Source organism: Caretta caretta, chromosome 17 (genome assembly GCF_965140235.1).
Source record: "Caretta caretta isolate rCarCar2 chromosome 17, rCarCar1.hap1, whole genome shotgun sequence".
NCBI lineage: Eukaryota > Metazoa > Chordata > Testudines > Cheloniidae > Caretta > Caretta caretta.
In genome coordinates, this window is record NC_134222.1 from 9,858,777 (window position 1) to 9,878,931 (window position 20,155).

The following is a 20,155-nucleotide window of genomic DNA, read 5'->3' on the forward strand; positions in this document are numbered from 1 at the left end:
GCCATTGTTTCTCTCCGCTCTTCCGACAGGGCCCAAAATTGTGAATGTGGGTCCCATCTTGTGCCCCAGTTTCCTGTGCTGGTACTACTTATGGTACGTGTCCTAATTGCAACCACCCCAGTCTCACAGCCTGCCCCACACCTCCTTGTCAGCAACTGCTTCCTCCCACTTCTCCATCCCTGTGCCCCTTGTCCCCTGCCTGCGATCACCCACCTGCATGTGCTCCCTCCAGAGCCTGTACAACTCCCTTCCCCACCCTCTCCCCACAACCTGCACAACACGCCTCCCTGCCTGTGCCCCCCAGCCTGCCCCCCTCTCCCGCAGCCTGTGCCCCCAGCTCCTGCCTGCTCCCCTCCCCCCTCAGACTGTGCTCCCCTCTTCCCCAGCCTGTACAACTCCCTTCCCCTGCCCGCTCCCCTCTCCCCACAACCTGCGCCCCCCTCTCCCCCAGCCTGCGCCCCCAGGTCCTGCCCGCACCCTTCCCCCCTCAGCCTGCATCCCCTCTTCCTCCAGCCTGTACAACCCCATCCCCTGCCCGCTCCCCTCTCCCCACAGCCTGCACAACACGCCTCCCTGCCTGTGCCCCCACCTGTGCCACCCCAGCCCGCCCCCCTCTCACCCAGCTCCTGCCTGCACCCCTCCCCCCTCAGCCTGCGCCCCCCCTCTTCCTCCAGCCTGTACAACCCCATCCCCTGCCTGCTCCCCTCTCCCCACAGCCTGCACAACACACCTCCCTGCCTGCGCCCCCCACCTGTGCCCCCCCAGCCTGCCCCCTCTTCCCCCAGCTCCTGCCTGCACCCCTCCCCCTCAGCCTGCGCCCCCCCTCTTCCTCCAGCCTGTACAACCCCATCCCCTGCCTGCTCCCCTCTCCCCACAGCCTGCACAACACACCTCCCTGCCTGCGCCCCCCACCTGTGCCCCCCCAGCCTGCCCCCTCTTCCCCCAGCTCCTGCCTGCACCCCTCCCCCTCAGCCTGCGCCCCCCCTCTTCCTCCAGCCTGTGCGCCACCCCCCGCGCCTGCCCCCCTCCCACAACAGCCTCCGCTTCCCCTGACTCCGCCGCTCTCACTCTCGGTTTCTCCTCAGTCAGAGGCTGTCTGCTCCAGTCGCTCCCATGGCTCAGCTGGCGCCCTACTTCCAGCCGGTGAGTCTCTCTCTCTGGCGGGGGGCGGCACGGGGAGAGGGACCCCTGGGCTTGGGTGGGGCATGGGGGGGCAGGGGGAGAGGGACCCCTGGGCTTGGGTGGGGCATGGGGGGGCAGGAGGGAGATTGGGGAGAAAACAGGAAGAGTTCTTTCTTGTCCCCTCCTCCCACCCCCGTTTTGTAGCCACTGAAGTGTTTCTTGGGTTTCTCTGTTATCCCCAAGTTGCTCGCCCCTGCCTGAGTTGGGAGCCATCACTCCTCCCAAGCCCCCTTCTGGGCCAGGCTGAGTCACACGCTGAAAGTGACCAAGGGCCAGATTTCCCAAGGTGTGTCAAGCGCCATAGATGAGCACCTAGTGGGATTTTCAAAAGCAACCGGGCACCTCGAATGGTCCCTTAGAATATGCGCTAGTGACTTACGCTAAACCAGTGGTTCTCAACTAGGGGTACGTGTAGCCCTGGGGGTACTCAGCGGTCTTCTAGGGGGTATATTGACTCATCTAGATATTTGCCTAGTTTTGCAACAGTCTACATAAAAAGCACTAGCAAAGTCAGAACAAACTAAAATTTCATAGACAATGATTTATTTATACTGCTCCGTATGCTAGACACTGAAATGTAAGTACAATATTTATATTCCATCTGATTTATTTTATAATGATATGGTAACAATGAGAAAGTCAGCAATTTTTCAGGAACAGTGTGCTGTGACACTTTTTGCATTTTTATGTCTTATTTTGTAAGTTTTTAAGTGAGGTGAAACAAGACAAATCAGACCCTAGAAAGGGGTACAGTAGTCTGGAATGGTTGAGAGCCACTGTGCTAATCTATCTTCTCTTCACCCCTGTATTTAGCTGTGACGCTCCGAGTAACTTTCCCAGACCCAGAGTTCTGTGTAGCTGGAAAGCTTGTCTCTCTAACCAACAGACATTCATCCAATAAGAGAGATTACCTCATCCACTTTGTCTTATCCAGGCACCAAACTCGTAAACGTTTTTGAAAATCCATTAGGCCCCTATCTATATCTTTAGGCACCTAAATACACTGGGAAATGTGGCCCCAAGTGTCCCGGGTCTGGTAGAGAAAGTAATATGCCACCAGGGTTCATAAGGCAGTGAAAGGGGATGGGGTCACAGCGGTTCATGGAACAGATCCTGGGCAGTCTTCCTTGGAAAAGACATTGGGTCCAACGTATCGCTGCTCTAAACAACAGTCATACCAGGGACACATTTGTCCCAGTGGCTGCATTTCTCACTTTTGGACTAATGCATTTCACAGCTTCTTGGAAAAAGCCAGGTGCTCTTTAGGAAATATGATTCTCCACTACCCTGCACCTTGTGTATTCATCTACATCTGCGTGCAAAACACTGTCAAATCAGAATCTCTGCCGGCAATATCTTTGTACACCCACTTTGCACAGGTGCAAATAACTACCTCAGGTATGAGGCAGAGGAGAATCAAGACCCCATGTTTCCTGAGTGCATCTTTGAGGGACAGGAAATGGACAGCATTGAGCAACAACCCAGAGACCCAAAATCGAAAGGCGCATTGCTTCCAGGGTTGGGGTGATGAATGATCACAGCAAAGAAATCTGTTGAAGCAAGAGGAAATCTGTCTTGTTAGGTTCCTTACAAATAAATGCTTGGAAGTTTTGCACCTATAATCTTCTCTTCGTATTATTCTTTTACCACTGATATAGGAAATTGAAGCATGCTTACACTCAAGTCCTCTGACAAAAAATGTTACACATGAAAGAACTAAGCCTGAGAGAAAAAGAACCTCAGATTAAAAAAAACAACTATTTTTTAAAACCACAAAGTCAGTGTTTGTTGTGTGAAAACTGGAATGAACTTGTTTTTATACTTCCGTATGCAGAATAGATATAGTCTTCTTAGGTAACGTTGTTGGGCTGTTTGCTTGTTTTTTTACTTCATGCAACTTCCCTTTTTGTTTTGAGCTTCCGAGTACCACTTGGAGAGTCTTCTTCCAAAGCTACTATTCAAGCTTCTCTGAGTAGGCTAGTATAGGGTGTTTTTGCCTCTTCTTACTCCTGGATCAGTGATATTGTATCTGAGGGCATGTCTACACTACAAACTTAAGTCAACCTATGTTAGGTCAATTTACAGCCACCACAGTAATGACTGCAGTGGTTCACGCTTACACTACCCTCCTTCTGTGGGTGATGTGTGTCCTCACCAGGAGCGCTTTCACCAACCTAGGGAGGCAGGGGGGCTGACAGCCTGGGCTCTCAGCTCTGGGCGCAGCTCCCCACCGGGAGCCCACCTGACTGCTGGGCTCCCCGCTGGGAGCACAGCTGCCCCTGGGTTCTCGGCTCCATGTTCCTCTCCGGGAGCATGGGAGCTGCCCCGTGCAGCGGGGCTCACAGCTAGGAGTGAGGAACCAGGCAGACACAGCCCGGATCAGAGTGGGGAACCCAGGCAGCAGCCTGGCTGGGAGTGGGGAGCTGGGAACCTGGTGGGCAGCCAGGCTCTAGCTGGAGTCCCAAACCACCCCAGGCTGACAGCCCTAGCAGTGAGCAGCTTTCTTGTCACATTTACAGATGGAGAAACTGAGGCACAGGAAGGGGAAGTGACTTGCCTGAGGTCACCCAGGACGCTGGGGGCAGAGCTGAGAGTTGATCCCAGGTGTCCTGAACCAATCCATTATCCTGTCCACCAGGCCACACTGCCTGGTAGGAAGGAATGCTGACTGTTACCACTAGGATCAACAGAGTTTTTAGCTGTTTCATCTTACGTAGCTAGGCTGCAAGGGACAAGCCTTTACACAGAAAAGTCATGCTCTTTAGGAACAGTCCTCAGAGAGAAATTTTGCGGCATACTGACTTCAGTTCATCAGGCTGGAATTTGTAGTGATTTGTCAGGCAGAGGAATCTAAATCCACAGCCAGATGAATGGGAGATGAACACCAATTCAGGATTAGAAAAGTGATTTAAATACTGTAACCCTTTAATGTACACTGTGTTGCTTTCTTTCTATTCCCCAGTCTCTCCCATTTACTGGCCCTATTCATGGCAGTCTTCGTGATGGCTTGATGGTTATCATCAGTGGAACTGTTCTTCCTCCATGTGACAGGTGTGTGCTTGTAGGTATACAGCTGCTCCACTCCTGTGCCTAAAATGAACTGTTGAGAATAATGGAATGTTTCTACTCCCTGGAACATGACCAGGAAGAGGTCATGAGGTTAGCTCTAGTGACTCAGAGGAGTTTATCTGTGCTAAAGTTTCCCGCATTCCCGGAAATACTGATCCAGTTCTTATCTGTTGACACAGAGTCGTTCAGATACGGCTTTGAGAGCGTGCAGAAATCATGTATGAAAAGATGGTGAACTGTCCATTGCTGATAGCTCAGAGATCCAAATTCGAAAGCGTTTTGAGTTCCTGGATCAGGCCATCAGAGTCTATATGTGTCATAGAATTGATATTCTCGTCTCGTTGGTGTCCAGAGATATAAAGACTTTATGCACAAATACTGTAGGTGAATGTGTATCCATTACTGGATTTAGACATACAACTAACATCACTGCAGTACAGTACTCCCTCTGCGGACCATCTTTATTGCATACAGAATATAATCCCCGATTCAGTAAAGCACTTGCTAAACCTTAAACACATGAGTAATCACATCTCTGTTCAGAAGAATATTTGAGATTAAGTACTTTCCTGAACTGGGGCTTTAAAAAGGCAAGTTAGAGTTCACATCTTTTGGTATAACATAAACTAGTCACATTACTATTTTTAGGTTCCTTTATAAAAATCGTGTGACCAAAACATCGCTTCGTCTCCTCCATCCTATTCTCCCAATAAGAGCCTGATCCATCAAGCTGCTATTCTCTTGAGTAATTTTTACTACTGTAAATCAACAGGACTACGCAAAGGGATAGGGTTTGCAAGATCAGGCTTGACGTTACTATCATTGATACTATACAAAATGCACCTTTGAGAGATGTGCTATCGCAGCAGTAAATAGTTCCAATCTTATAATATGCCAATCATGCAGTTACCTCAGAAGGAAGGTCAGTTAAAACAATGGAAATATCTCAAGAGGCTCAGTAGCGTTGAAACATGCATTGTAAATATTCAGGTTGTTGGTTTGAGCCCTGATCCCACAAATATTTACTACCGGGAATAGTCCTAAACATTATGATTATTTCATATTATACAATTCAACATTATAATTAATAAGTTCAGTGGGACTAGTCATGGGAAAAAAATCTCTGCCCAGAAGTAAGTGTTTGGAGGATCATAACCTTAGTTGGTTTTCAGCAGGATAAAATCAGTTAGAACAGGCTTAACTACTAAGTATGAACACCGTGAGGTTTTTGTTGTTTGTTTTCACAGTAGAATAGACTGTGATCCTAAATTACTATGTTGCTTTAGACTTTCCACGCAGAAATGTTGTAATGACAGAAGAGACATCTTTGAGAGGGAGCAGAGGCTAGTCCTCTAGAAAGACTATTTTGGATACAAGTGAGAGCACACTAGATTTCTTAACTATGCTCAGTTTAGTTCATCTTTGTACGTTTTTCCTTCACAGGTTCCAGATAGACTTTCAGTGTGGATCCTGCCCAATTCCTCAAGCTGATATTGCTTTTCATTTTAACCCACGATTCGAAGAGGGTGGATATGTGGTTTGCAATACTTTTGAAAGACAGACTTGGGGAAAAGAGGAGAGGAAATATGAAATGCCTTTTTTTAAAGGTCACCCCTTTGAGATTCGGGTTTTGGTAACACACGACTCATTCCTGGTAACTTTTTTAATACTATATTTTACTTGAAAATTATTTTTAAAATGGCTATTCTGCTGAATCAAGGAACATTCTCACATGTAAAGAGTTATATTAAAACAATTCTCTTTTAAAGGGAATCTTTAATGGGAGTCTTTCCATTTATTGGAATGGGAATGGACTAAAACTCTGTGCTTACTTTTGCATTTTAGGCCCTGATGCTGGAAACACTCATGTCCATGTTTAATTTTACACATGTGAGAAGTCCCATTGACTTCAATGAGACTGCTCAGATGTGTAAAGCTAAGCACCGGCATATGTGTTTACAGGACTGTGGCCTTAATCCATTTAGACAATTGAAAGACTGGTCAGTTTTGCCTGAGTTCTTCGTCAGTTTCTAGTGAATTTCGCTTTTGGGTTCCCAGGTACTAGCACAGTGCTGCAGTGTTTCGATTGCAAAAGCTGCAGGGAAATGTTGGTTTATTTTGAATTGTTTCTTTGATTTTTGTAAAACTTCATAGAAATATTTCTATTGTTCTTAGGTTTTGTAATTTTTTTTTAAAACAAACCTTACATTTTCTTATGGGCACGAGATGTTATCCTTTATCCCAAAAGAATAACTTCTGATTTTTACACATGGCAGGTTGCTGTAAATGGAAAGCACTTTGTGGAGTACAAGCACCGGATTCCACTTTCCAAAGTGAACAACCTTAGTGTGTCTGGGGGTGTGGAAGTGGCAGTCATCAGCTTCCAAGATACTACTGTAAGTGCCGATTGCATGTATTATTGTGTTTCAGAACCACGAGGTGAACTGGAGAGACTCTAGTATTTGCAGATTTGGGGCATGATCCAGTGAGAATCTGAGTATATCCTATGGGTTTCTGAATATCTCAAACGGGTCTTGTCCCCACTAGTGCTCCCAGTGGTGGAGCTTTACCAGTGTTAGACTAACCGTGGGAAAAAAACATAAGCGTGGACAGAGTGCAGGTATTTTTTTATTGCCGTGTCATGCTCCAAGATGATAGAATGATAAAAAGCCAATGCTTGTCTGTTCTAGTGCTTCCAATTTTGCTGCCATCAATGAAACTGTAACTAAGCTAAACCAACAGTGGAAAAATTGCCAGCAAACTCAGTGAGCTCTGAGCTCAGCGTGGGATGAGGATGTTCAGATCCTTTCAGGAATCATTGGACCCATAGTCCTTAAACCCAATATTTTACTTGTAAAAAAAAAACAAAAAAAACCTCTACTGTATTCCCGTATTTACTGAACTGGAGGCAAGCCTTTCAGGGAAATAGTAATGAGCCTTCAGCCAGACCATCTTGTGTTATAAACCTATTAAATATGAAAAGTCGGGGGACTGGATTGGAGACCTACAAGGAACTGATACGTGCCTACAAAGAACAAGTGGTGTCGCTGATTCTCATTCTCTCTGAGTCAGTAGTAGACCAATGCCTCAGCAGGGCGTTAGAAGAGGCTTCATTGTTTCGTGTATTTTTAAGGCCAGAAGGGACCATCAGATCATCCAGTCTGACCTTCTGAATATCACAGGCCATTACTTTTTACCCAGGACCTCTGTGTGAAGTACAAAGACTTTAGTTAGACCATACCATTTTAGTCCTCTGGAAACTAAAATGTGTGTCATGGAAGACACCAAACTGCCTGTAGTAAAGTGGTCATTAAGGGGTTAATGGGGTTTATTCAGAGCAGTGGTTTTCAGCCAGGGGTACAAGTACCCTTGGGGGTACGCAGAGATCTTCCCGGGGGCCACCATCAACATCAAATATTTGCCTGGTTTTACAACAGGCTACATAAAAAGCACCAGCGAAGTCAGTACAAACAAAAATTTCATACAGACAATGACTTGTTTATACTGCTCTGAATACTGAAATGTAAGTACTATATTTATATTCCAGTTGATGTATTTTATAATTATATGGTCAAAATGAGAAAGTCAGCCATTTTTCAGTAATAGTGTTGTGTGACAGGTTTGTATTTGTATGTCTGATTTTGTAAGCAAATAGGTTTTAAGTGAGGTGAAACTTGGGGGTACACAAGATAAATCAGACTCCTGAAAGGGATACAGTAGTCTGGAAAGATTGAGAGCCACTGGCTCAGAGTATGATGGTTTGAGCCATGCTCCACCCTTACTTCATTTCCTGTTTAATTAGTGTGTGTTTTTCACCCCCTCCCCCCGTCTGTATATAGTTGAGTAAAGCAGCAAGTTCCCAGCCTGCAGTACTGTAAGCAAAGTGTGTTTCTTGTGCACTGAATGGTCCCTTTACAAAACTGTCACCAGTGCCCGAGGCCCTTGCAGTGACAGGGAATTGTTTGGTGAGATATGCCTAGATGATCTCAGCAGGTGAGCGACACTCCGTGGTGCAGGGGAAGGCAAAAGAAACCCCAGGATCCCAGCCAATCTGATCTGGGAGGAAATTCCTTCTCAACCCCAGCTCTAACAATCAATCTGACCTGGGTATGTGAGCAAGAGACAGCAGCCAGGCATTTATAAACGCTGGGCTGCTGCAGGGACCGTCTTTCAAATCAGATGTGACACCTCGGTGCTGACCCGTTCTCTGTGTTAAAGATCCTGGCTCTTCTTGCAAAAGTTAGGGGTGTGAACCCTCCTTTCCTGTCCAGATTCCAATGTAGGTAAATTAATTCTTCCTGCGGGAGTTCTCTCTGCAGTTTCGGTTGGACACAATATACCTTCTTTGTATCCTCTGCCGTTTTACAGTGTGACGGTGTTCGGAAAAACTGCAGTCCTAGGTGTGCTGGTAATTGAGTGCGGGGTGAAGTAATGTGAGGATTGTGTTGTGAAGCTTAATTAGTTAATGTTCCTAAAGTATTGTGAGATCCTTGGATCTGTGCAATTCCCTAGAGAAGTATGAAGTGTTAGGAATAATATCAGTCTCTTGCAGAGATGTACTTACAACTAAGGGCATGGCTACACTTGCAAGTTACAGCGCATTAAAGCAGCCCAGTGCGCTCTAACTCACAACGCGTCCACACTGGCAAGGCACGTAAAGCGCTCTGACTCCATGGCTACGGTGCTGCTGGTCTCCACCTCAGCGAGTGGAATAACGTTTGCTGCGCCCCCGCTGGAGTGTCATGGCGCCAGTGTGGACACCCTGGTCTGTTAATGCTCTGTGATCGGCCTCCAGACATGTCCCACGATGCCTGTTCTAGCCACTCTGGTCATCACTTTGAACTGTACTGCCCTGCCCTCAGGTGACCAACCGTCAGACCCGCCCTTTAAATTCTCTGGGAATTTTGAAAATCCCCTTCCTGTTCGCTCAGCCAGGCGTGGAGTGCTCTCAGCGAATCTTTCCGGGTGACCATGCCCCCACGTGCCAGGCGATCCCCAGTATGGAGCAATGGCAAGGTGCTGGACCTCATCACTGTTTGGGGGGAGGAAGCTGTCCAATCCCAGCTGCGCTCCAGCCGTAGGAATTATGATACCTTCGGGCAGATATCAAGGGACATGCTGGAAAGGGGCCATGACCGGGATGCACTGCCGTACAGGGTTAAAGTGAAGGAGCTGCGGAATGCCACCGCAAAGCCCGAGAGGCAAACCGCCGCTCCGGTGCTGCCCCTGTGACTTGCCGTTTTTACAAAGAGCTGGACGCAATACTTGGGGGCGACCCCACCTCCATGCCGAGTACCACCATGGACACTTCAGAGCCCAGTTCAACAAGGCGGGAAGAGGAGGAGGAGCAAAGCGGGAGCGAGGGTGCTGAGGCGGAGGAAGACACCCCGGCATCCGTAGATGCATGCAACCAGGAGCTGTTCTCAAGCCAGGAGGAAGGTAGCCAGTTGCAGCGGCCAGTGCTTGGAGAAGGACAAACACCAGAGGAGGTTCCCGGTAAGCGGCTTTTATTTTGGGAAGGAAGTTGTTCGGTGCGGGCTCTTGGGGCAAGGAGGGTTAGGGCCGCATGCATGCCTAGATGCGGAATAGGGCGTTGAGGTGCTCTCTCACATTGCAGTAATTGGCCTCAGTGATCTCTTCAAAGTTCTCATCCAGAACTTGGGCAATGCGCTTGCACAGTTTTGTTTCTTTTCAATAAATGCATTTTCTTTTCATGAAATGGATTTTTTTGGCTTTGAAAACATTCTTTATTATTGCAGAACGTAAAAGATACCTTAGCCCAGGAAAACAACAGGCACTGAAAGTCAGTGTATCATGCGTAGCAAACACAGATTCTACTAACATTGGAACCACCACCTTTCACTCCCGTGCAGGGCACCAAACATTACTGGTGGCTTTCAGCCTCAAATTGCTCCCTCAAGGCATACCTAATCCTTTCAGCCCCATGCTGGGCCCCTCTAATAGCCCTGCTCTCTGGCTGTTCGAATTCAGCCTCCAGGTGTTGAACTTCCTAGTTTCATGCCTGAGTGAATTGTTCACCCTTCCCTTCACAAATGTTATGGAGGGTACAGCACGCGGATATAACCGCGGGGATGCTGTCATCAGCCAGGTCCAACTTCCCATACAGAGAGAGCTAGTGGCCCTTTGAACAGCCAAAAGCACACTCCACAGTCATTTTGCACCAGCTTAGCCTGTTGTTGAATGGCTCCTTGCTGCTGTCAGGGCTCCCTGTGTAGGGTTTCATAGGCCATGGCAATAAAGGGATCACAATGGGCATTTCGACTTCCCCTACGGTGATCTTCTGGTCTGGGAAAAAAGTCCTGACTTGCAGCTTCCTGAACAGGCCAGCGTTCCGAAAGACACGTGCGTCATGCACCTTTCTGGGCCAGCCTGCGTTAATGTCAATGAAATGCCCACGGTGGTCCACAAGCGCCTGGAGAACCATAGAGAAATACCCCTTCTGATTAACGTACTCAGAGGCTAGGTGGGCTGGTGCCAGAATTGGAATATGCGTCCCATCTATTGCCCCTCCGCAGTTAGGGAAACCCATTTGTGCAAAGCCAGCCACAATGTCATGCACGTTACCCAGAGTCACGGCTCTTCTGAGCAGGATGCGATTAATGGCCCTGAAAACTTGCATCAACACGATTCCAACAGTCGACTTCTCCACTCCAAACTGGTTAGCGACCAATCGGTAGCTATCTAGAGTTGCCAGCTTCCAGATTACAATAGCCACCCGCTTCTCCACCATCAGGGCAGCTCTCAATCTCGTGTCCTTGCACTGTAGAGTGGGGGCGAGCTCAGCACACAGTCCCATAAAAGTGGCTTTCCTCATCCGAAAGTTCTGCAACCACTGCTCTTCATCCCAGACTTGCATGACGATGTGATCCCACCACTCAGTGCTTGTTTCCCGAGCCCACAAGCACCATTCCACGGTGGTGACCATATCCGTGAATGCCACAAGCAATCTCGTGTCGTATGCATTACTCGCATCGATATCATCATCGGAGTCCTCATCATCACTTTGGATCTTAAGGAGTAACTCGACTGCCAAACGTGATGTGCTGGCGAGATTCATGAGCATATTCCTCAGCAGTTCGGGCTCCATTCCTGCAGACCGAAAGGGAAGACAGAGCGCGCAGTACAAAAAACATTGAAAGATGGCTCCAATTGTGGATGGAAGCAGAGAGATTGCTGGGATGCGAACCGATGCATCACGGGGCGTTGGGACAGGACCCAGAATGCCCCACACCCTCCGCACCCTTCCCACAAGCTACAGCGCCAGAATGGGACGAGGTGCCCTGTGGGATAGCTGCCAACAATGCACCGCTCCCAATGCCGCTGCAAATGCCGCAAATGTGGACATGTCCGTGTGCTTGCAGCTGTCAGTATGGACAGACTGCCGCGCTTTCCCTACTCCACGAAGGTTGGTTTAACTCAAAGCACTCTACATTTGCAAGTGTAGCCATGCTCAAAGGGTATCTCTGGGAGAATTGTCCAGTTTTTTTTATTTGTATAACAGCTGTGGTGTTTACTGTTTTCTGGGGGGAGGGAGGGAAATATAAATGACTTCAGAGAATAAAAAAAACCCCTCTAGATTCTAGTAATTAAGAAACCTGCTTTTATAATAAGATTTTCCATGCTGAGAGCAAAATATAACAGTGCACAATGACATAAATATTTCATAATCTAGTATATGACATTTATTTAATCCTTCACAAAGATCTCTGGAATAGTTAGTATTTAATATACAGCGATTGTCTTATTGAATCAAATTTTACAGGTGCATTTGAGCATTCTTAATTTGTAACCTAATTGAAAAACTAAAGCCACCCATTGTTTTCCCATATTATGATTCCTGTTTCTTTGCAATAATCCTACTGTTGTGTATAGATTCCCTCTCCCCCACTGATGTTTGAGCAAATGGGAAGGGGCAGTGTCTTCTCACTGCTTTTCTGGTGAATTAGACATTGGGCTGAATTAAGTACCACAGGAACTGTGTGTAATTCCCATGAACTTCAATGGATGCTAAATTTTCCATACTCCAGGGCTGACCTTGGCTCATGGTCTTTAATTTCTTTGCCCACTGATTCTCCATTGCAGATCCTGGTTTACTTTTGATGCATTGGGCAAGGAATTCACCTGAGGATTCAGGGAAAGAGTGCAGGATGCTAAGATCTGGTTCAAATCTAATTTTTTAACTCATGGTTGAAATAATTTTGATTGTGCAATCTAGTCCTAGTGAACACTGGGGCTACCTAACAGAACTAGCTCATTATTTGACACACACTGAAGAGTCTAGCAATGGATTAAAAGGATTATCACAGGAATACTGAGGAAACTCTCATGGTATTTACCCCTACGCCTGTCTGCTTCCAGTGCTGTCACCATTCGTTTGGAATAATAACTGCTGGAAAATTCATGACCATATATGTGTAAAATACAATTTTTTAAAAAAGAATAATCCATTCAAACAGCAATATTTAGGGGAAGAAGAGCAGGATTGAGAATGCAATTCCAGCATGGTCACTGGGAGGGTGCATGTCATCACTACTGTGGAAATCTGTTGCTTAGAGTGTCTAAATATGTCCAACATATCTTACCCTAACAATCAGTCTAGTTCACTGTATTGCAGGAAATATAACTGTTTCTGCATCAGTACCTTTAATAGTAAATACTCATGGTCTGATGAGAAGGCAATTGCGTATCAAGTTTGTGGAAGAGTGTATACCCAGGTCTCCTGGAATCACTAGACCACATTACTTCTGTCAGCTGATTTTGCCATTCAGACAGGACTGTTAATTCAAGCCTTTTGGACTAATTTTTTCTTTTTCATAACATTTAGCCCCCAGGTGCTTGGTGTCCTAGATCAGCTGGGATCGTAAGTGTTTACTCTAACTTTCTTTGTGCACTTTATTCCTTTTGTTGGCTTGTATGAACCAAAGTTGGGAAACAGAGCAACTCTGACAAGCTCTATTTACTTCTTCACCCCACGAAAAATCAGAAGCAAGAATAGGATTCTGAATATTTTAATCAGAAAGAAACATATTGTCAGAGCACGCAAAGACAATAATGGCAATATGTGATAAGAGAGAAAAAAAATATCACAGTCTGGGCCTTCTTCATGATTTTTTCAGGGCTAATTTGTACGCTCACGACGATTCACCTGTTTTCTGTGTTGATAGTGCCTCCTAGTGGCTATTCTTTTATTTGTTAAGTACCAAGATTGTCTTTCGCTTTTCAGACCAATGCAGCTTTCCCACCTATGCAGTTGGCTCCTGGATCAACATATAGTGTGAGTTTAAGTGATGCTGAATCCATTTGTATTAATTGAAGGGAAAATTTTCTGCTTGATTCAATGGGCTAAATAGAGTTCTCTTTTACACCATGTAAGTAGAAAATAATTAAATTTGCTTGACTAGTGTTAGTTTGGATTTTATTACATCAGTGTAACGGAGAGCAGAACATAGCCCAGCCCAATATTCCAGGTCTGCTAAGGCAAGCTTAGCAAGAACTAAAGCAGCCAACTTTTGTCTGCAATATTAAGACTCCAGACTGGTGCTTTTGGATGGATAGTAATGTGAAATGATTGTCTTGGGGTCCAATCCTGTGAGGTGCTGAGGACCCTCAACTTCCTTTGCTGTCAAGGAGAGTAGAATTAGACCAGTGTTTAGTGCTTTTGAGAATCCCATCCAAGTAGGATTGGGCCCTTTTCTTTATTGTGTGTAGCTTCTGAATACTCTGCTCTCAGAATTCAGTGAGGTTGCGTGGGTGTCACTAAGAACAGAATTTGTCTCGTTGGCTTTACTTTAGGCAGCACAGATAGAAAGATTTTATTAATCAAATGTCTAAATAGGGATCTTGCGATATCCCCTTTCAAAATTGTCATTGGAACCTCCTTCCTCTCCCACTTTGAAAACCCTGGTGTGGTTTACAGACTTTTAAAATCAATACACAGAAGTAAAGCATAGTTAAAAGAACGAGTGGGTTACATTTAAGAATTGGAAGCGTGGCTCTCATGGAATTTGTAAGCACACTTTTGTTTTAACTCTGCCTGCTTATCAAGGCTGCCTGTTCAGATGTGTGAGATCTTTTCTCTTTTCCTTTCTGTTTGTCGTCAAATCCTGCTTTTCCACCTGGACCGTACCAGCCGCAAACTTATGTAAGTCTTTATAACATTATTTTGTGGTGGTTGTCACTGGGGAGGTGGGTACTTTTTAAATTTGAAGTGCTGAAAGATCAGGTGAAAAAGAATTCTGGCTGAGAATGTGATTTTGGAGAGCCGAAAGAGGGTCAGGAGAAGTGACTTCTCTGAATTGTCACATTGGGAAAGAATAATGCCCACTGGGTTATCCAACAGTCGAAAGGTTAGTCTACAGAACACCTTTCTTATGGAAAGGTTCCATACACCTGCGCTGCTGAGCCTGCATGCCTTGATTGCTACCTGGCATTCCAGTGGGGGTGGGAGGATTGAGTTAAATAAAACTAAAGGCCAACATTAAAAGTATAGTAGTGACCTCAGTGTGGTCTGGTGGGTCTCAGAGTCAGGTCACAAAAACTGATGCAGATGGATGGTCTCATTAGAAGAGTGGAAGCCAATGACTGAATGGGCCCTGGAGACCAATCTATTCCCTCACCCCCAACACTGAATTTCTTCTGCCATTTTGTTGCCCAGTCACCCAGTTCTGTGAGATCCTTCTGTAGCTCTTCACAGTCTGCCTGGGCCTTAACTATCTTGAGTAGTTTTGTATCATCTGCAAATTTTGCCACCTGCCTGTTTACTCCTTTTTCCAGATCATTTATGAATCTGTTGAATAGGACTGGGCCCAGCCCGCTTCCCAGCCCTGTTGGACTAATACACGCTAACTCTGCTTAAGCTAGTGCTCTGTTCACAGCGACACATACCCAGGGGATCAGGTCGGCTTGAACTCAGCTCACCTGAGCCACCCCGCATACGGCTGCAGCCACACTCCCAGTTTTAGCTCACTAGACCAAACAGAACTAGTGTATGTTTGTCTGCCTGTGCTGGGAAGCACTCTCCCCCTGAGAGTCGGAAGCTTGATACATTCAGTATTGCTTACCCTACAGTGCAGGGCAATGCCTAATGTATTGCAAGATTACTTGTGCTCCTTACAGGCGACAGACTCAACCTCTAAATGGACCTGAAACACCCTGACACTTTTGTTTCAGGATCTGTCTGACTTCCTTTGTCATTTGTTTTTAACTGATGTGCATTTATTAGACTCCCCCTGGTGGGTGAAAATAAAAAGGAAGCTGCCAAGGCTGATTCTGGCACTTTGAGTGCAGAAGGTGGGGGCCTGACAGAACTTTAAAATGAATACTGGCCCCTCCTGGCTGGGATTAAACTCCCAAGGTTCCATCTTGTCTCTGACCTTGGCTTGGTAAATGCTGCCACCACCCAAACGCAAACCCCTCTGAGAGCCCAGGAAGGCGCACTTGGGAATTCCTTCCTGTGGGGTATCCTCAAAGCCCTTTCACGCACCCCCCTCTCCGGGGAAGAGCTGAGAAACAAAAACAAAGAAATCAGCTGTTGCCACCAGCTAACTAAAAACATGTGCAGAAAGCTCTTAAGACCCAAAAATCCAAATCCTGTTTTTAAAAAAAGGTAAATTTTATTAAAAACAAAAAGAAAGAAAATACATCTGGAAACTCAGGCTGCTGTTAGATTTTTAGAAGAGCAATTCCAAAAATTTAGCACCAAAATAGCTTTCGGGGGGGTCCAGCTTAAAGGTTACAAGCAAAACAAAAGCACCTGGGGTTAGCATAGAGGAATCCACAAGCCATAAAAAAATAACAAGAGATAAACCTAATCGCATCTTCCTAAACATTTCCTGATCTACTTACATATCTGGTTTCAGAGTAACAGCCGTGTTAGTCTGTATTTGCAAAAAGAAAAGGAGTACTTGTGGCACCTTAGAGACTAACCAATTTATTTGAGCATAAGCTTTCGTGAGCTACAGCTCACTTCATATCTGGGTTTTCCAATGAGCAGTTTCTAGGTATGATTCTGATGATTTTTCATACCTGGCTCCACTTCTTACAGCATAACTCCTATCCAGTTTACCTCTCAGCCAAGAGCTAACAACAGACAGACAAAGGGGGAGTTTTGTTTCAATTTTAAAAAGTTCTAGGCCTCCTACTGGCCCCTTTGTCCAGGTGCCCACTTACTTCCTTTTTAACCCTTTACAGATAAAGCAAGTAGAGAACAGCTACTAAGAGGGATTTTATAGCTAACTGGCTGGCTGGGTGTCCATAAAAGGGAGCTAGCCTCTCCCTTCATTTATTACAGAAGCAAATATGTTCTGATTGATATTTTTTAAGCCTGTTTTCCTGTATCTTTCACTAGCCTGTGCCATACCACACTTTGATTCTTGGAGGACTTTGTCCATCAAGATCTCTCGTAATAACAGGGACCATTCCTCTTGATGCCGACAGGTAAGTAGCAGAGACAGCCCCATGTCTGCATTGCAGCCACATTTAGACTTCTCTGAAGTTCAGGGAAGATGCAGTTGTCAGTAAGGGTTTTTCCCCCCAGCATACAGTCATGGTTATATTTTAAATAGCTGCAATCCCTCTGCACACAAACACAGCTGCTGTTGACATGTCCTGGCATCCTTAAGATTTTTCCTTTACAACTGGCTGGTGTTTCTCCCTACATCTTTCCCCCTCAGCCTCAGTGGCTGCGCAACATGCTTGTATGCCTATAACAGCCACTACAAGTAGGCCAGTACAGCTGGTGTTTAATTAACAGTTTGGGGGATCAACTCCCGTTGACTTCCATGAGAGTGTTTGCATTGACTTCACTGAGAGTCAGTTGAGGTCACTCTTCCTTCCACTGACTTCAGTTTCAGTCAGCTTGTACATCCGAGAGTAAGATTTGGCTCTTGGTTTGCAAATTTTAGCCCTGATGGCAAATTTTGCCTGGGCTGTCAACTGCACCCTAGATTTCAGTGATGCTTAATGGCAGTGCAGAGGTCTGTCTGTGTGGAATCACTTGCTGAGTCGAGGTGTCTGTCAAGATACCTGGCTACAGATGCTGAGAGCTCTTGGAATCTCCTGGCCAGCTAATTCAGTCAGCACACACAGCTGTGACATTTTCACCCTGCAGACGGGAGGAAAGTAGTTCTTCTGAACAAGACAGAGCCTGCTTTTTTAGATCTCATTAGAAATTGTTGCACTGTTAATTAATCCTAGGACTGGGACGTTTCAGTCAAGGCATTTTATTACTGAAAATGACAGCGGTGTATGACCAGGAGAGGACTGTACCACTTGAAGGTGCTAGTGTACATTGTGTAAAAATGTGTTTTCGCTAAAGCTTTTAAACTTTTTGATTAAGCCAAGCTCATTGTTGAGTTTAACATAATGAATACAATAGTGATGAGTCAAATTGTTGATCAGAATTTGTAAAGGGGCCTCAGCCAAGCATTTTACTTTGCACCAGCAATTAATTATGAGAATAATGAATTGCAAGCACAGATGGCCACATTTAACTGCCTGACTTGTAGTCACATTCAGGTAGCTGATTACCTGATTCTCAGAGGAGCGGGCTGCTTACAGCTTCCATGTAAAGTGAAGGGGAACTGCAGTTGCTCACCATCTTTGAAACTAAGACAGTAGGTGACTTAATGCTCTATAACTTGGGCCAACTATTAACTTCTTGAAGCAGCCACAAATTGCAGCGGCAAAATAAAAGGGTGCATATTTTATTTAAGTGGCTTAAATGCATGTACTGTATTATTGTGCTTGATACTGACTTTGCATGTCACACCTTCTAGTTAATCATATTGTGTTCCCCAGTTAAAACTGTAGTGAATGGTGGTGTTTAAAAGTGAGGGGTTTCATGCGTGTGATTTGTCTCCGGTGTGTTTAGATTCCATGTCAATCTGAAATGGGGCGAAGAAATTGCCTTCCATCTAAACCCAAGATTCTCTGAGAAGACCATTGTCCGCAACAGTTTCCTGCACCAGTGCTGGGGGCCGGAGGAACGTGGCTTGCCAAGTGGCATGCCTCTCAGCCGTGGGCAGAGCTTCATAGTGAGCAAAACCATTTTAAATAGTCACTCGTTATGCTCATTGACGAGGACATTTTGCTTTTGGCCTTTGAGGTCTTTACATTCACTTAGGCACATTTAGGAAGAGAAATAGCACCTTAAATTGTTAAGTGGTTAGAGGCTCTTGGTTGTCCAATTTGAGAACCTTTAAAGGGGCCTGATTTTTCAGAGGGCAAGTGCTTAGCACTCTCTGAAAATTAGGTCTTTTCAATGTGTCTCAAGCTGACAGCCCCAAAAGCCAGGTACTAAAATCCCTAGGCACTCTTGAAAGTTTAGGTCCGTATTCGTAGTAAGGATAACAGTAAAAGGACTACCAGTGTGTGTGCTTCAGGGAATAAGCCAGTGACCAGATAGCATAGAATAGAATTTCCCTCCATTTCGCTGCATGAAGGCTTTAGCATTCATATATATTCCTGCTGGCGGCAGGCTTCCCAGAGCAAGCGCTGGTCTGTACTAGAATTGTAAATCCCACTGTAATAACTCTTAGTGTTTGACATTTTCAGAGCTGTGGAGCCCAGTCAGCCCCGTGGGGTAGGTGAGAAAATATCGATAACCCCATGTAATAGATGGGAAATCTTAAACATAGAGGTTAAATGACTTGCCTGCAGACACAGAGCAAACCAGTGAGAGCTGGCATCGCAACTCCAGGGCCCCTGACTCCAGTCCAGCGTTCGCTCTACCAGATCACACTGCTCCGGTGCTAGAATGATGACTACTATGATTTACAAGCACAACTTTGCAAATGCATTTTTATAAAAGAGGGAGAAATTCATATATTTGATGCTTTCTATATATTTTTCTCCATAGCTATTGCTCATTTCTGAATGTCTGTTTATGGGATTTCTTCACTCTTTTTTTCCTCCCTTGGTTTGCAGATCTGGATTTTATGTGAAGCTTGCTGCTTTATGGTGACTGTGAATGGACACCACCAGTTTGCATACAACCACCGAGTTCTTAACCTGCAGCAGATAGACAGGCTTGAAGTAGAGGGTGATGTTATGCTGACCTATGTTCAGGTTTAAAGATGAAATCCTACATACAATTTATATAACAGAGTCAGCTTCTGTGTACGCCTCCTAAAATTAGCTGTTTACTAGGGAATTTGCTACTGAAACTTAATCAAGAATCTAATTCTTTTTTTTTATAACCACTTCAACCTAACTAGCAATCCTGCTATTTCTAGACCAACCCACGCTTTTTGTATAAGCTTTTTATATGCTAGAACTTTACTTCTGTTCAGATCATATTGTTCATTTTTTAAGCCTTTTTACTACGATGATACTTATGTTCCTTAATTTTGTAAGTGAATAATCAGGGATCTGTGCATTAAACTTAATATTAAAACATTTGGAGAAAATGTGTTAGTTTTTTTAATGAGTTCTGAAGAAACCATTCAAACTTAAGGTTGTGTTTTATCTTGATGGATAAAGATTCTGTCTACATTGCAAGTTACTGTGGGGAAAGCCAGGGTCTGCATCTACAGCGCACCAGCTTGCTGCACATTAAAGTCCCTCAACTTTCCCTGTGCTGTAGCAGAATTCACATGGGACGTTACTGAGCAGGAAGGTGGTACGCTGTAGACTCTCACGTGGCTTGCCCTGTAGTAACTTGCCAGGTAAGTAGGAAAAAGCCCAGGGAAACAGCAGCAAGGGGTAAGACTGTGCAGACCTTCGTTGCTTGTTAGAGGATCCCTGGGCTGGAACCCAGTGTGAAGGGTGGGCCTGGGTTTCTCTACCAGACACTGGGAAATGGCATAGGGTGTTGCAGATACCAGCTGGACAGCCCCTGTAATAGATCAGAACAGCTGAGTTATGGTGTTGGGCTGTGATTCAA

At 45.4% G+C, this 20,155-nt stretch overlaps 1 protein-coding gene across 1 annotated transcript; it reads left to right on the forward strand.

The window, feature by feature from the left end:
* Window positions 1-1,032: 1,032 nt before the first annotated feature.
* Window positions 1,033-19,668, forward strand: LGALS9 (galectin 9). The gene is made up of 10 exons (XM_075120741.1): window positions 1,033-1,143; window positions 4,145-4,233; window positions 5,695-5,905; window positions 6,528-6,647; window positions 13,097-13,132; window positions 13,496-13,544; window positions 14,340-14,413; window positions 16,619-16,707; window positions 18,143-18,305; window positions 19,198-19,668. The coding sequence occupies exons 1-10, from the start codon at window positions 1,114-1,116 to the stop codon at window positions 19,342-19,344; spliced, it is 1,008 nt and encodes a 335-aa protein (XP_074976842.1). The 5' UTR covers window positions 1,033-1,113; the 3' UTR covers window positions 19,345-19,668.
* The last annotated feature ends 487 nt before the right edge of the window (window positions 19,669-20,155 follow it).

What these genes read in the sequence shown, in the direction of transcription:
- LGALS9 (XM_075120741.1), top strand. Translation starts at nt 1,114, where the DNA reads ATGGCTCAGCTGGCGCCCTACTTCCAGCCG. An exon ending in TAACACACGACTCATTCCTG is followed by an intron (nt 5,906 to 6,527) that starts GTAACTTTTTTA and finishes TACACATGGCAG; the next exon opens with GTTGCTGTAAATGGAAAGCA. An exon ending in GCCGTGGGCAGAGCTTCATA is followed by an intron (nt 18,306 to 19,197) that starts GTGAGCAAAACC and finishes CTTGGTTTGCAG; the next exon opens with ATCTGGATTTTATGTGAAGC.